Source organism: Pollachius pollachius, assembly GCF_949987615.1.
Source record: "Pollachius pollachius genome assembly, chromosome: 7".
In the NCBI taxonomy this organism is placed as follows: Eukaryota; Metazoa; Chordata; class Actinopteri; order Gadiformes; family Gadidae; genus Pollachius; species Pollachius pollachius.
The window spans coordinates 12700994-12718327 of record NC_136940.1 but is presented as its reverse complement, the minus strand read 5'-3'; the positions used below and the strand labels follow the sequence as shown (position 1 = coordinate 12718327).

The window sequence follows — 17334 nt, the reverse complement described above, 5'->3', positions numbered from 1 at the left end:
TAAATCACTCAGTATCATATCAGTATCATTTGAGCCATCTTTGACAAATGTGAACGGATTCTCTCTCATCTTCCTCACCAGTACATAATTGAAATGTGGTGCCACTGCGTCATTTATGATGCACGTTGTTTAGGTGCTTGTGCTCTTAAAGCTCTGATCCTTGGGGAAGTCTCTAAAACATTTTTTGTACAAGGGGCTGAAATGGTCAGCAACGGCAAATGGAAAATTGTGCTGCACCATTGCAACTGCAACCCTCACCTCATCTCTCCAGTTCTGCAATATAAACAATTGATATAATACTCACAAACATTAGATACGTTTTCATGGTAATATAACCAATATTTGAAGGACAATGCAATTCATCAAACATTGCCACCAGCCTTTTCGTTTTCCTGTGCTATGTACCTTGGCCTCTTGTACACTCATGCCTCCAACAGAAGTTGCTGGCGTGTAGAACTGTGCAACACTGCTGACTGCTGAGTTTAGAGTCTGTTCTTTGGCTCGATGTCCCTTGCCTTCCACATGCCTGCCCCATCTACTGCCTCTGACCTGGCCACCTTTTTAGGGAGCTGATCCTTCAGAGCGAAGCATGAAAGAATGCCCATTTGCCTCTTCCCTGACATCTTTGGCCTAAGAGAAAAGCTTGTGAATAATGGGTCCTGAACTAGGACTAAAAAAAGTGTCAGTATAGCTGCTTAAATAAGCAGGGATTCAACTGGCTAGATAGACTAGTTCACAGACTCTGGTCAAACAGTTTGCTAACAATACTGATTACCAGCTGCCTGGACACAATAGTCCCCAGAAACAGAAATCAAATGATGAGATAACTTACTGTACTCTTAGGATATGGTCTCCTCCCACATCAATCAGTCTGTAGCTACTTCAGCGAGATGTGAACCAATGTTAGCTGTCCTCTTCTGTAGCTACTTCAGCGAGCACGTGAATCAATGCGCAATGTTGTCGTTAGAATCTGAATGTAATGTTGTAGCAGGAATATCTTAATCTTACCCGGATACAGCCATGCTATTTTTTGATTGGCTGTTCGGTAGCTATATTATTGTTATACGATTAGCTGGTGCGTGGCAGGCATCTCTAAACTGTACGGGGAACCAACTTGATTCCTACCTGTTCCACTAAAATAGCGGCGCAACTTGTGTGGGTGTTATCCTTATATAACAAAGTGTGGCGTGTGAGCGTGTGAATGGGTTAAAAATGCGTGTGTCTTATGACCAATTCGTGAGACTTGAGAGCGTTGTATTATTATCACTCCTCCTCTGACTCTTCTCTTTATTCTTAATTTTTAATAGCACTTAAAAAAGACACCCCAGTGTTTTTTCTATTGAGATTAATTTGAGACCAGACAGTATAAATTCATAGGTAGTATCTTCGCCCCATGGCTGTTGTCCGCAGTGCTCTGAAACATACACACACCGAAACATGTGCACACGTGTCCACATACTCAAACACATCGCACACACATGCATAAGAGCACGCACACACATGCATTAGCACAAACATGCATTAGCACACACACATATATATTAGGGCTGGGCAACGTTTAAAAGTTCCTGTGATTAATCACGATTAAACCATTGTTATGCGCAAAATCCAATAATGAATTCAAAAGTCGTGTATAGCTCACTTTTATTGTAAATGTACTGCCATATGAACTTGGATGGACTTTTACAAAATAAAAGCAAGTGAGCAACAGACTTTTACAATAAGAAAATAAATAATAACTGCGTTAATGCAAGATAATTGTCGACGATGATTTATTAATTAGTTAACGCGATAATACGTTTTTATATATATATATATACAGTGGGGCAAAAAAGTATTTAGTCAGCCACCAATTGTGCAAGTTCTCCCACTTAAAAAGATGAGAGAGGCCTGTAATTTTCATCATAGGTATACCTCAGCTATGAGAGACAAAATGAAAAAAAAAAAATCTAGAAAATCACATTGTCTGATTTTTAAAGAATTTATTTGCAAATTATGGTGGAAAATAAGTATTTGGTCAATAACAAAAGGTAATCTCAATACTTTGTTACATGCCCTTTGTTGGCAATGACAGAGGTCAAACGTTTTCTGTAAGTCTTTACAAGGTTTTCACACACTGCTGCTGGTATTTTGGCCCATTCCTCCATGCAGATCTCCTCTAGAGCAGTGATGTTTTTGGGCCTTCGCTGGGCAACACGGACTTTCAACTCCCTCCAAAGATTTTCTATGGGGTTGAGATCTGGAGACTGGCTAGGCCACTCCAGGACCTTGAAATGCTTCTTACGAAGCCACTCCTTCGTTGCCCGGGCAGTGTGTTTGGGGTCATTGTCATGCTGAAAGACCCAGCCACGTTTCATCTTCAGTGCCCTTGCTGATGGAAGGAGGTTTTCACTCAAAATCTCACGATACATGGCCCCATTCATTCTTTCCGTCACACGGATCAGACGTCCTGGTCCCTTGGCAGAAAAACAGCCCCAAAGCATGATGTTTCCACCCCCATGCTTCACTGTAGGTATGGTGTTCTTTGGATGCTACTCAGCATTCTTTCTCCTCCAAACACGACGAGTTGAGTTTTTACCAAAAAGTTCTATTTTGGTTTCATCTGACCATATGACATTCTCCCAATCCTGTTCTGGATCATCCAAATGCTCTCTAGCAAACTTCAAACGGGCCCGGACATGCACTGGCTTTAGCAGGGGGACACGTCTGGCACTGCAGGATTTGAGTCCCTGGCGGCGTAGTGTGTTAGTGATGGTAGCCTTTGTTACTTTGGTCCCAGCTCTCTGGAGGTCATTCACTAGGTCCCCCCGTGTGGTTCTGGGATTTTTGTTCACCGTTCTTGTGATAATTTTGACCCCACAGGGTGAGATCTTGCGTGGAGCCTCAGATCGAGGGAGATTATCAGTGGTCTTGTATGTATTCCATTTCCTAATAATTGCTCCCACAGTTGATTTCTTCACACCAAGCTGCTTACCTATTGCAGATTCAGACATTCCAGCCTGTTGCAGGTCTACAATTGTGTTTCTGGTGTCCTTTGAAAGCTCTTTGGTCTTGGCCATAGTGGAGTTTGGAGTGTGACTGTTTGAGGTTGTGGACAGGTGTCTTTTATACTAATAAGGAGTTCAAACAGGTGCCATTAATACAGGAAACGAGTGGAGGACAGAGGAGCCTCTTAAAGAAGAAGTTACAGGTCTGTGACAGCCAGAAATCTTGCTGGTTTGTAGGTGACCAAATACTTATTTTCCACCATAATTTGCAAATAAATTCTTAAAAAATCAGACAACGTGATTTTCTGGATTTTTTTTTCATTTTGTCTCTCATAGCTGAGGTTTACCTATGATGAAAATTACAGGCCTCTCTCGTCTTTTTAAGTGGGAGAACTTGCACAATTGGTGGCTGACTAAATACTTTTTTGCCCCACTGTATGTATATATATATATATATATATATATATATATATATATATATTAGTTCTGGGCAAGTTCACTATTATCGCCTTAACTAATCAATTAATTATCGACGGCAATTATTTTTTTAGATATAATTGGAATCTCAATGTAACGTTGTTGTAGCAGGAATATCTAAATCTTACCCGGATACAACAATACTATTTTTTGATTGGCTGTTCAGTAGCTATATTATTTATTTGTATGTCATTACAGACCCACAAATTGAATTACACTTCAGACTCCTATTCTAGCCATCTTGACTCAGGTATTATATCATTGCCTAAATTCACACGCATATATTTATGTAAAAGGAGACGATAGTGCCCTGGGTAAGCATCTGACAGAATTAGGAGTATCAAAACGTTGAAATATGAAAAAGGTTCAATATTTTCAGTCTTGGTATTTGCCAAAGGTCAGGGTAAAAATTTGAAAAAGTAGGAGGGAGTTAATTATCAAAGGTTCCATGTAAAACCAGAGAGATCCCATTCAACAGGTTCATGAAGCTATTGGTGTGTCAGGGCTCATTTACACAGCAGCTTTTCTCACCCATTCTGCGTGTCTAGGGGTGCTGAAGGACTACCTGCGGGAGCTGCCCTACCCTCTAATCACCAAGCAACTGTACGAGGCCGTGCTGGAGACCATGGTACAGAGGCCGCTGCGCATCGGAGCCTCGGGCTGTGAGAACGACGCCGCTGACACCCAACATACAGTCAGCCTGCTGGAGAAGCTGCCGGAGGTGGAAAGGGTGAGTGAACAGAAAACATAGTATAGTGTGTGCTTTCGGGTTCCGATATAAATGCTGTGACAAGGTAAAATGAGAGCCTATCAAATTTGCTTGCTAGGTCTGCCATAGTTTTGTAGCTGCTAGCATCAGTGTTATTAGCTCTAAGCCTCTGTTTGTTAGCACACGTAATATGGGTACTCATGGTGTAATCCATTTGTATGGTACGTGGGTTCGTCAAAGTCGCAGGGCTCTCAAGTTTCACGCATTCGGCGTGAGACACATGCAATTCAACCCATGCACACGCTCACACGCCACACTTCGTATTTCTCACGCAGAGAAATTACCAGGATAGCGCTCACCAATTTGGGCCGCTATTTAACAGTGGAACAAGTAGGAATCAAATGGGTTTCCAGTACTTAGGTTAACCAGACACCCTCTTTTGCCCGGACATGCCCTCTTTTTGAGACACTTTAAAAAAAATGTGTGGCGGAATTTCAAAACCGTCCGGGATTTTATCAAAGCCTCATACATGTTCACATTGAATTTGCGTTGCGTTTCTCTGGGTCGTTCACAAACTAGTTAGGCTACACCCTCCCCAACTCAGTTCTGTTCGCTTTGCATTGGTAGAAGTGAGTAGGGGGAGTGGTTAAGTAGAGCCTTCAGATTGGACGGTTTGACTTACTTAGTTACCGTCATGTTTTGTATATATTTTTTACCATTATTGTTTTACAGGGACAAAAATTTATAAATTTCTCCTACAGGGGATTGAGGAAGTTCTATCTATTGAACAGAAAGAAACACTTGGTCATACTTTACACACTTTACCACAGCATTGGCCTACTGAATGCCACAGATATATTTTAAGCATTGGACTGAATGCCACATAAATACATAAATATGTTTTTGCACGTTTGCAACGTTTAAAAGTTCAGGGAAAAGTATATGCCTCTTAAGTGTTGCTTATGTGTTGCTTAAGCCAATAGGCTTTTGAGGCAGTGTTGTTTCTGAATATTAGTGTTAAGGGCCAATAATGCTTACTATCATACATTAGTCACCATGTCTGTGGACACATCGCCGACAAAATCTCACTCTGAACTCAGTTCAACACTTGAGAGCCCTGAAGTCGTAAGTTGAAAATATCCCTGCTTGCTTGCGGCAATTGAGGAGGCACGTTCCTTTTTGGTCATGGTAGCTTTCCCGTTTCTCATTGGCTAGTCATTGTTATTGATAGCTACTTTAGCCTCTTTAGCAAACCAGCTGGAGAACAAACAACACAACTTTCGTTGTATTGCACGCATACCAAGGCCATGCAATGCATAAATTGTTGAACCGCATAAAGTAGCAATATAAGTGTGTAAGAGCATTTAAAATCAACCTTAAAATGACCAACGTGATACAAATACAAAGAAAATATAAATGGCGCAGCTATTTTTGCTGTAGGCCTCACTGAACTTGCTCTACTTTCTGAATAGCAAGTGGGACCAACCAAAAGGGGGCGCAACAAGGCTGGGAGATTTACAACTTACGACTTGCACGTACCGGCGTACAAAACAAATGGATTACACCATATGCATGCGATTTATATATGATGAGTATACATAGTTTCCGTCTCCAATTGACCTAAGCTAAGCTAACCATTGTTTGCTGTTACAGTTTATATCTCAATTGTTATCATTAGCATCACCGACAAGAACTAGCATTGTTTCAAGGAAGTGTGTGTGTGTGTGTGTGTGTGTGTGTGTGTGTGCGCGTGTGTGCGCGCTCATTGCCCATGGCTTCCTCAGGTGACGCTCCGGAAGCTTCTCGACCATCTGAAGCTGGTGGCGTCTCACCAGGAGGTTAACAAGATGACGTGTCAGAACTTGGCCGTGTGCTTCGGCCCTGTGCTTCTCAGCCAGCGGCAGGAGGCCTCCTGCCACACCAACCGGGTCTTCATAGACTCAGAGGAGCTGGCCAGTGCCCTGCACTTCAAGAAACACATCGAGGTCCTCCACTACCTGCTGCAGCTTTGGCCAGGTGAGACATCTGCGCTGACCACAGGCATGTTAACATGCAGTTCCACATGTTGTCCTTGAATAGGTGTATATGTACATGTGTGTGTTACTTTCTCTGTTTCTTTTGTTAGCTAGTTTATGCATGAGTTCACGTTTGAACATTTAAGAATGACAGGAAATGAGCAAAACGTGTTTGCTGCAGTATTGACTGAAAGTAGTTCGTACATACATTCCCTAAATCCACCAAACAGGCATACATTCAAGAAGAGTTGATCTGGCTCCGTCTCAAAAACAGCGATGTATATCCTACGCCACTCCCTTCTCCATGATAGGCCTTTTCTAATGCACAGAATCTCTCAGAGGTTTTATCTCAATAAAGTAGTTCAACCATGGGGTCAGGCTTTATGCTTTGATCCCTGAGGGTAGCCACCACCAATGGGCAGTGCAGATAGACGTAACAGATTGGCCGTACCATCTGTTTGGAGATGAAACTCCCCACAAAGCTCTTCTCCATCATGACGAGCAGCAGCCGACCCAAACCATTCAGAGACCAGCAATTAAAGTCTGTGATGCAGGGTTGCAGTGACTGAATGAGAGCCCGACCGATATTTCGGCGGGCCGATATTATCGGCCGATATTAGGCATTTTCCAAACTATCGGTATCGGCCGATTAATTAATATTTAAAAAAATATATTTTTTATTTTTTCGTTATTGTGTTTTTGTTCAAAGGACTTTGAGTTTCATATCTTAAGTTTGTATTTTTATAAATTTTCATTTTGTAAAATTAAATTTAATTTCATTTTACATTCATCAGAACTTTAATAAATTTTGATTTTGACTTTTCTGTTGTGACAATAAAACAATAAAATAAAGTTTATTTTTAAACTGCATTACCTCAGTGAGGACATCTAAATAACTACAAATAACCAATGTTAGGGAAATCTGTTTATGTTTTGTTACGCGTTTCTGGAATTTCTTTTTTAAATATATATCGGCGGATATATCAGAATATCAGATTTTTAAATCACCAAATATTTGTATTGGTATCGGCCTTAAAAATCCTTTATCGATCGGGCTCTAGACTGAATGTTGATGATAGAACTGATTTGTTTTGCATAAGATGAGTGTGTGCGACTGTGCGTGTGTCCTTTCCGGCTTTGGCATACTGCATGGTTATGAAGGCCCTGCGGTTGGTTGTGGTCTTAGTGAAGCAGTGTGCTTCGAATGTGCTTTTTCTTTGTGTTCAATGATGTATCTGTCTGATCGTTTTTCTTGTAGATGGATGGTTAAATAATGTCACACCATTATCGGTCATACTGCAGGCACTTGTTTGCAAGTGCAGTGATTGCTTGTCCGATAGGCTATACCTGGCATTTATTCAGTTGATAAATGCCTCTTCTAAGTGTGCCAGATTGGTGCCAATCATTGTCGTGTTTGCATTGTAATGCACAACTTTCCGTCTCCTTGTTATAAAACAACGTGCATCCAAACAACTTTAGTCAATGCAGCCTCCTATGTCAGTGTTGCTTTATGAATACTATAGCATATCGGATTATCAAAATTGTTAAGTGTGTTCGTGTGTGGGTTTTCATGTAGGCTATAGACTGATTGTCTTGGCTTGCATGAATGAAATAATGTGATGTTATAGGCCTACTGCGTATATCGATATAGATCGGTATTGCGTAACAATCGCGAGATGGGGACCCCCCCCCCCCCCCCCCCCCCCCCCCGGGTATTTCAGACACTGGGTAAAAGCTTAGAAATAAACACTAGGCAAAGATGTTGGAGTAGGCTACCATCAAAACATGGGATAAATAATCGGAAATGTGTTTACAACGTCAGGGGAAAGATTTAATTAGGGATTATCAGGGGGGGGGGATTGACAAGTGGGACTGGCAAGTTAGCCCATAGCTAGCAATATGCCTTCTATTTCTAGATCTTCTGACTAAATTTACCGGTACTTATCTGAATGAACTAACGACATAATCACTGTCACTAGATATAAAGAAAGCGTTGGCTTTTACTCGGTGCTATTCACTGACAGTAAAAAAAAAAAGGGACGTTATTGTATGCACTGCTGTTCATAGACTAGCTCCAGTGCTCTTTGCTGCGTTGCTAAATGATAGCAACTCTCCACTCATTCCCCTCTGACCATGCATTTAATTGTCTTTGACGGCCATCAGCTCTCGGCAATTCCTCATTCGCCCTCTCACGTCTTACAGGTTTAAAGTTATACGCCTATGGGCCATCAAACATGTTATTTGTGGTTGTTGCCACCTCTAAGACGCCATACTTCTAGTACTTTGCTGAGGCCACCTTCCACCACATCTCCCCAATGTGACATCATCGCAGAGTTGCGTTAGAAAACACCCGTTACTACCAAAAATAACAAGAACTTGACTTTTACACCATTTTGGAGACATTTTTAAAGTGATATACATATATTGAGTGCTTTATGTACCCATTAATCGACAGTGGTGGTTAACCTGCAACACAGGCTTTAAGCCCCCCGCCAGTGTTGGGAAAGTTCACTTTCTACGTGAACTAGTTCAAAGTTCAGTTCACAAATTTTAAAATGAACTAGTTCAGTTAAACGTTCATAATTAAAAATTTTGAACGAAGTTCACAGTTCCAAAAAATGAACTAGTTCATAGTTCTTTTTTTCAATATGTTGCTGTGAGCTATTTGTTTTTTCCGGTATTTTGAACATTGAGCCCCCTTTGTGGTTTGTCTAGGATGAAATAGAGTGGTTGAATCAAGTATCGTAGCGAAATACAGTTTCTATCGTGTTTTATTGCACATTTAGCGCATTTCGTAAATCCCATTGATTTATTTTGGAAGACTCATTGCTCGTTGGCCGAAAACGGAAAAGGGGGGTGTTCACGTTTGGTTGTAGTCTTTTCGCTCGGTTCTAGCCCTACTGATGAGACGGAGAACCGAGCGAAAAGACTACAACCAAACGTGAACAGCCCCCCTTTCCGTTTCCGGCCAACAAGCAATGATTCTATGAGGTATTCTAGTCCGCTGAACTATGAGCCAGAGAGCTAACGTTATGGATTGTACATATTTATAATTCGTAATTCGTTTGGCAGGGGGGCCCACACTTTTTTGGCGTGCAAGCTACTTTAAAAATGAGCAGGTCAAAATGATCTACCTACTGTACATGGCAAAACGCCAACACGGTGGCGGCTGGTAGTTAGTTTCAAGCAGGCTTCCAAATGACAATCAGTCATGATGGAATGGTATTTGCACTTAATAGAGTAGAGCCAAATAATGCAGTCAAGGAGGTAGCACATTTCCTCATGTTTGGATACTTTCCTTTGTGAGTAAGTTCCAAAATTGTCCATGAGCCCTGGATTTAAGCTCAATATCAGTTTGTACTATCAAAATCTCTTCCTCCACTGCAGACGTGTTTAGGTGAAACAGTGCTACAATTTTTTGTGATTGAGTAAATCAACCTCAACATCTTCCCTAAATGGATAGCAGTCTTGAGAGTCTTGGAAAAGTTTGTCAAAGTCAAACAGACAATTTTCATCAATCCAGTGGTAAATGCCATAGGGATGCAATTCTTTTTTGTTTAAACGTTATACGTTGTTTGTTTTTTTTTACGTCACGCGATCTACCCCCAATCTACGTATTTGGGACCTCTGCTCTAGGGTCTATAGCATATAACCGCGTTGTCTGATTACAGTTTAATTCATTTTCCACAATTTAACAGCTCTCGTTTTGAAGAATAATCACCGCGCCATTCATTTCAATGGGAATCGCGCCGGTCTATACTTTCAAAATAATAAAATTATAAATACATATTTATAATTTGAAATTCGTCCCAGCCTTTATACGACAGATACTATAGGGTCTATAGCATATAACCGCCTTTTCTGATTACAGTTCAATGTAACAGTAAGCTGGCAACACCGCAAATTAACCACACAGAGATTACCATGGCAACCGGTCAAACAACATGGCGATCTGCGCGCGCATCCGCCGTGTTGGTAAACAAATAACCCCCATATTGAACGAAGTTAAACCAAGTGAGGGTGCCGTTCACAGACACCAGAATGAATGAGTTCACAGTAACGTTCATCAGACAGTAATACAATACGTTCAGTTCACGTTCGCCCAAAATATGAACGAGTTCATGAACTATTGTTCAATGAACGCGTTCAGGCACAACACTGCCCCCCGCCCCCTGTTGGATTAGCGGTTGATTAGCTGTAATGGCAGAAAATGCCTCTCCTCTACATAATCAGAGAACAAATACTGTAGACTCTGAACCAAGACATCGAAGGAGTCTTCAATATATAATTATCTGAAAATAAAAACAATATGTCTGTGTTTTAAATGGGCGGACACAGTCCATCCAGATATTGGATAGACTGTGGTCTATTCTAATGGTATGGATTTATGAATATTCAAATCCATTGAGAAAATCATAGAGAAGGTGTAACCTCACTGTCTATGTTGGATCAACAAAGCTACAGTAAGAGCAATCACCTAGTCTGGCCTCCACTCTCCACCACTTCCTCCAATGCTACAATCTTAACAAATACAAACAAAGCCCTTGCAGAGGGATTTCATATTTGTAGCCCCTGTTATTGTAGGGAGCAAAAGGCCAAACATTGGATGGCAATAGAATAAATATAAGAAATCTTCTACAAATAGGAAAATACAATTCAAATGAGTAAGATATTTAATACACAGGTTGTATCCAGCTTGTCCTGGAATATTTACCTAATCACATAAAGAGGTGCCTCCACTCTGCTCTCTCGTGATGCCGGCCACTAGCTTAATGACCTAATGCTGTTGGGAGAAATGTGAACCTTAGCAGGCCAAACCGCTGTGTGCCTCTGCCAGCCTATCTCGCCCAGCGTGAAGGAAACACATTCTGTCTCATTTCTGCCTCTTCTCATCCCCGCCTCCCACCAACATCATCATCTCATTTATTTGCTGTATGATAGGACTTTTGGGATCCCACTTTTCCTCACTTGGTATTGCCATCTGGTGACTTTGAACATGTGCACAGGTTGTGACAGTGGTATGTTTTTGTTATTTTTGGATTTGTGTGTCTGTATTCTTATAGGCCAGTGCTCTTTTGGTATTTGCTGAATATCTGGATATATCTGGTCTCATGCATGAAAAATGTGTGCGGTGTCGGTCGGTCGGTCGGTCGGTCGGTCGGTCGGTCGGTGCTTGTGAAAGAGAACAGGTTAGGTATAACTTGGTTCATTGTTCACAGTGTTTGAGTTACAATTACAATTAGGGCATTTAGCAGACGCTTTTATCCAAAGCGACTTACAGCGGTAAATATACACATTGACACACCGACAGCAGACTCAAACATGCAAGGCGACAGCCAGCTCGTCAGGATTAGTTAGGGTTAAGTGTCTTGCTCAGGGACACATCAACACTCAGCTAGGAGGAGCTGGGGATCGAACTAGCAAAGCCGACCATTGCATAGAATTGAATGTGAAAATTAATTAATCTGTGTCTTGCCAACCAAATGGTCTCCCCAGGCTTTTTGTAATATGATTTAGATGAGCAGAAGTAATGATTTTCCACTTTTATATTATTTCACAGATTTTCTGTGTTTTTCCTTCTATTTTAACTACACCCATCAACCGTATCAATGCCTCTTGTTCCTTTCCAATTTAGTAAGCTAGTGCTGTGGAGACACATAGGACAGTGAAATGACAAACAGAGAGAAAGAGAGAGACAGGTAACTGTTCTTCTTGTGTGGAAGCGTTGGCTGACTAGTTAGAGAGCATTATAGAGAGTGAGGTTGTTGCAGTAAGTTCAGCATGTGTGTCTCTCTCATCTGTATGGTGTAGAATTCAACTTTTAACTTTGTACATGACTTTACTCGGTTACCTGTCAGCATAAGACATCCAATCTAATTGGATAACACAAGTTACATCTTTGAAAAATAGGTTAAGTATAAGACTTAAGAGTACGCTAAACGATTCCCGGACCCAGAGTCCACCTTTTGAATGTAATTTCCAATACAATTACTATGTTGACTAAATCAATAGAAATGCATGATTGCAGTGATTGAATCATTGAAGTTTGACTGGGACCAATGCCATTTAATAGTCTGGAAAGGGAAAGCAGAGCAATGAAACTACTCAAACAGCATTCATAGCAACAAGCCCATGGGCTCTTTCTAAGGACCTTTTTTTCCTTTTTGTACCTGAAACTGAGCAGCTTTCGATAGAAAGACAATATTAATATTTAATATTTTCAATACTCATCCCCTTATCATTCCCATCATTTTATGTTCTTCCTATAGTGATCTATCCGGGCCAGCCCTTGAACTCCACCCAGACTCCTCACGCCTCTTCGTCTCTGACCAGTACCACCACCGCCATGATGATTGACCTCCTGGGGGCCCCTCCACCACTTCGGCGGAGGAAGGAGCGGCCCCAGGTGCTGAACCTGAATGAGGCGGAGATGGCGGGCATGCTGCGGCCCAAACCGGGCCGCCTGGACAGCCCCAGCAACCGCTACGCTGGCGACTGGAGCTGCTGTGGTGAGAGCTATTTCGGAGTGCCGGAAGTACCAATGCTCTCAAGTGGCAGAGTTGAGGCGGACTATGACGACGTGGCCTCCGAGGCAGGAGTAGAGGAGGAGGAGCAGCAGGAGAAGGAACATAAGGTTTATGAGGTGAAGGTGGAGGAGGAGGTGAAGGAGAAGCCAGAGGCTAGACAACATGATTGGGAGGATGGATCAGAAAAAGAGTCGGAAAAGGGAAAAGAGGTGGTGGTGGAGGAGGAGAAGGATGATGAGAAAAGACAAGAAACAGACCAAGAGGAGGTGGAGGAGGATGATAATGAAGAGGAGCAGGGGGAGGTGCTGGTTGAGAGTGACAGTTCTGGATGCACTCATCCCTTAGAGACCAAGATGGAGGAAGAAATAGCCATGATGGAACATGAGGAAGAGGAGAAGGGGCAGCAGCAGGGGGTAGAGGAGCAGGAAAAGGAGGAGGAGGAGGAAAGGTTGCGCATCCACATTCTGCAACCACACCTCCAAAAGAAGCACGCGTACCAGGCCTACGTGAAGATCCAGGACATCAGCCCCGTGCTCAGCAACAGGGTCAATCTGCGGGACCTTCAAGAGAGCATAGACACGCTCATAGGCAACCTGGAGAGGGAGCTCAACAAGAACAAGCTTAACGTTGGCTACTGACGTGCACGTCCGCACCACGCATACCGTGCACATGCATGTCTGGCACGCATGCAAACGCATGATGTTCGACCGATGGCGGTGCTTCAGGGTACAACCACAGTGTGGGTGAAATGTACGGCAACACTGATGTGTTGGTGCTCAATGTGCTTTATTTTCCAGTACAACAAAAGACTAAATATTTAACAATTATTTGTGAAAGACGAGAGGTCTTCACTATTTTCTCTACCCCACATTCCACAATGATTTAGCTATCAACTATTTGTTTATTTTGTTCCTTTTTTCCAATGTAATCCAGGTTTGTGTTTCATGTTATTGTTGGTTTTCTTCTTATTGGAAGAACTCATTGACCCCCAGGGGTGTTAAAGGTGCCTTGATTGTGCGAAGGTGGTGTGCTGAAAAGGACAATCCCTCTCCTGAAGTTCCGGAACACAGAAACAATATTAATAATAATAATATGCCAATATTAACATTGTATTATTCAGATGATATTGGACATGCTCGAAGTCTGCAAGTAACATTGATCCTCAAGCTATTATTAGGATTTCCTTGTTTGAGCTACATTATCTGATATTTTATGGTTCTTTAGGTTTAAGGAATGTTGGTATTACATCAATAAGCAATGTTGTAATGTTCTAGTAATAGGAAAAGTCTGGAACATTTTTGGTATTGTTATGCCTCACAAAATGGGCCTGAGGGGTATTCCATCAAAGATGCTAACGAAGGCGGCGCTTAGTTGATTAAGCCCGGTTACAACTAAAGCCAACTTCCACTTGAGGCTAAAGCCGTTCCAGAAACCCAGTTCAGCCGCGCCTTGCTCAGGCTAGTTCAAGCCAGGCTTACGTTATCGTGGATTACGCGCGCTCATGAGATATGTAACCAGCCCAGAACCATGAACGTCGAATCATGGATCAAATGTCCGAAAAGGCCGAGCGGGATCTTTTCCAGAGGCGAACAAAAGCTGCTTGTGGAGGTCTATGAGGAGTACAAGCATATAATAAATCAAAAAGGGAATACCGTAACCATTAATAAAAACAGGGAGGCCGCCTGACAATAAAATCGCAGATCTTCTGAATGAATAAGTAGTATTAAGCGTCACATATTTACATTTAATATTGTCTGTATATTTTTATTCAGGGAGATAGTCTCGAGGTAACGTGTTGGACTTGCAGCCGGTCGTCCAGGGTTCAATCCCCACCTAATTAGTAATTTAGGAAGGATTACTGGAGTAATCAAAAAACTTTGCATGCCGTTAATTTTCCATTTCTTTGAATATTCTAAATTGACTAACCATAGTATTTATCTCAACAGAGGTGGTCTCGGCTGCCTGCCTCACCTGAAAGAAATTTATGTGGCTGACAATTTCCCATGCAGCAGCGTCTCAATTTCACTATCAATAACATTAATATTAACGTTAACTTTACCATGGGTTTTTGCAAGTTATATTTTGGTTCTGGGGATATTGTAAGATATATTTATTATATAAAAAGTCAATTGTCAGGCCTAATTTCTCTGTTATAAAGGAAATTACAAAAATGAGCCAACGCCAAATATTTAAGGACGTAGGCTACTCAGGACGCGAATTCACTTCGCCCGAACCTCAGGGCAAATACTAGACCACTCCCTGAACTGCTAGTTCACAAATTTGACAGAATACATAGTATTAGATAAAAATGTGTTAAAAAAATATCCACTATAACAATAGATAGCAAGTCATTTAATTATTTTATTTGCAAAATTTAATCTTAGACCCTTAGTGAAAATATACGCTGTTTGTAGGCCTACTTCATATATGTACATTTATGACAAAATCGTGAGGACTAGTCTTGGCAGAACCTTCTGATGGTACACTTGTTTCCGACAGATGGAACTTCTCTGAAACACCGCTCAAGTAGGCCTGACAGTTAGCCTGGTACCGACCAGTTTCATTTGGTCGGATAAATTGCCATGGTTACTTAGCGGAGTTTCCCTTAAGTCACGTTGATGGAACGCAACTCTAGCTTAGTAGCGAGGCTAAGCGAAATAAGCCCGGCTTTTCCTTTAGCTTGGTTGATGGAATACCCCCCTGGTCAGGGAAAATTAGGGGGTCCTAGTTGTTTTCCTATGATTAAGTTTTGGAAGTGCTTTCGGTGAGACTTTCCTTATGTTCAGAAAGTTGGTCTGATCTGTCCAAAATCATCAAATCAAAATTATGTGAATTGAAGAATTATTTTCTACTTACGTCTGATGCTGTGTAAATGTTACTTCAACCTCGAATGGGTACAATTCCAGTCTTCCATAGCAATCTTTGAATAACTCAAGCTTCATTATACATATCTACAAATATTTTAGAAATGTGATACATAAACTTTTCACATTGACTTCATGACAAAAGTAATCTTGGTATGTTTAACGGTTTCTGCTTAAGACTTGGAGTTGAAATAACGTGGTATTTATTGATCTCAGGGGTAAGTAGAAAAAAGGAGAAAATCTCTCTACAGAGTACAACAGTAATTTTTTAACATGTATGCACTTATAAGGCGGGGTGTGTCTGCTGATATGGTTCACATTGCACTACTACACGTAGCAGTGTGTAAACACTGCCATGGACTAGCATGGTTCGACACAATGCTATGCAGTGGCAGATAAACATGACTTAGGCTGAGTAATTGAAATTGCCTTCAGTAATTTAGACACATAAAGTCACACACACTCTAACTCGCATGTGACGGCATAAGATGGAGATATGAGGGATTGCCCTCCAAAATGAGTCCATAGTATTTAATGGAGTGTTCAACTGTACAGGTTGAAGACAAAAAATAGAAGACAAATGTTTCTTCTGATTCTTCCCCACTGGACAAAACCTTTGGGCCAAACTATTAAAACCATGAGTGAGACAAAGGCAAATGTGAAGTGCATGGTAGGAATGGCTATTACATGGTAAAAATCGTAACAGTATGAGTTTTATTCAGCTGCCTGAATAGATAAAATAATTTCTCCAGCTATCCAGGGATTCAGAATGATCATTTAACCTATATGTGTACATATAAATATCTATAAAAATGTATTTGAGTATATTATTTGTTAGCTTATGTTTCAGTGGTGTAGTAAAAATCAAGAATATATAAACATAAATAATATATACTGTATTTATATTTATATGTATATTTACAGTATATATATTTATATAGAACAATGCTAGTCTACCCACTTCAACCAAATGGTTGGTTGAAACATCTTATCTCTGGTTATAGCAACTGCTGTATCCACAATGCATTGCTCTTTTCAGCCATGAGCTGTGTCATTTATTCCCAGTAGGGTTCAGAGAGAGTGTGAGATGGTGAAAGTGGGCTACAGTGGGTTGTCTTCCACACCCTTTGTCCCTGGGAAACACAGAGGATACAGTTTAGCCTCTGCCTCCATCTTACAGTTTTCATTGCACTCACGTATTGATAGGTGAGTGCAACAAAGAACAAAACATCCAAAGTGAACCTTTAGTAGTCAGAAGGAAGCAAGTATCAGCCTGTGCATGCCTATGTCATTGTTTGTGCGTGTTTGTTTGTGCGTGTTGGCATTTAGTAGATATTCAAAATGTTTTGTTTGTCCTTTGCAGAGAAAATGTTGCATAGAATGCATTAGACTAAGTGCAAATTGGACTTTGTACTGACTCCAAGAAAAGTATGATCATAATAAAGTATAATATTTCAGGAAGACCTTGGACCTCTTGTGTCTTGCTAAGGATTTTGTGTTGTGTTTTCCATGACCTAGGAAATCCCACCAGTGGTTGATGGTATAATACCACCTGCCATACCGTTTGGCTGATTGAATTAATTTCATCTATATATAACAATATATAATATATGAAATATATATAAATATATATATATATTTTATGTTGGCTATCCCCTTGTTAAGGCTATAGTAGGCAACTTGGTGAACAAATCAGAGAAAGCTAGATTTTGAATGTATCCAACCAAAACATCCCACCTCTCAGGCCTCCCTATA

General features: G+C 41.1%; 1 protein-coding gene across 1 annotated transcript in view; it reads left to right on the top strand.

Moving 5' to 3' along the window:
* syde2 (synapse defective 1, Rho GTPase, homolog 2 (C. elegans)) overlaps positions 1-16997 on the top strand; it is a 78338-nt gene extending 61341 nt beyond the window's left edge. Inside the window, exons 6-8 of the mRNA XM_079739158.1 lie at positions 4013-4194; positions 5958-6189; positions 12458-16997. Coding sequence (XP_079595284.1) covers positions 4013-4194; positions 5958-6189; positions 12458-13353 — 1310 coding nt within the window. The 3' untranslated portion in view covers positions 13354-16997. The remainder of the gene's footprint in view (positions 1-4012; positions 4195-5957; positions 6190-12457) is intronic.
* The last annotated feature ends 337 nt before the right edge of the window (positions 16998-17334 follow it).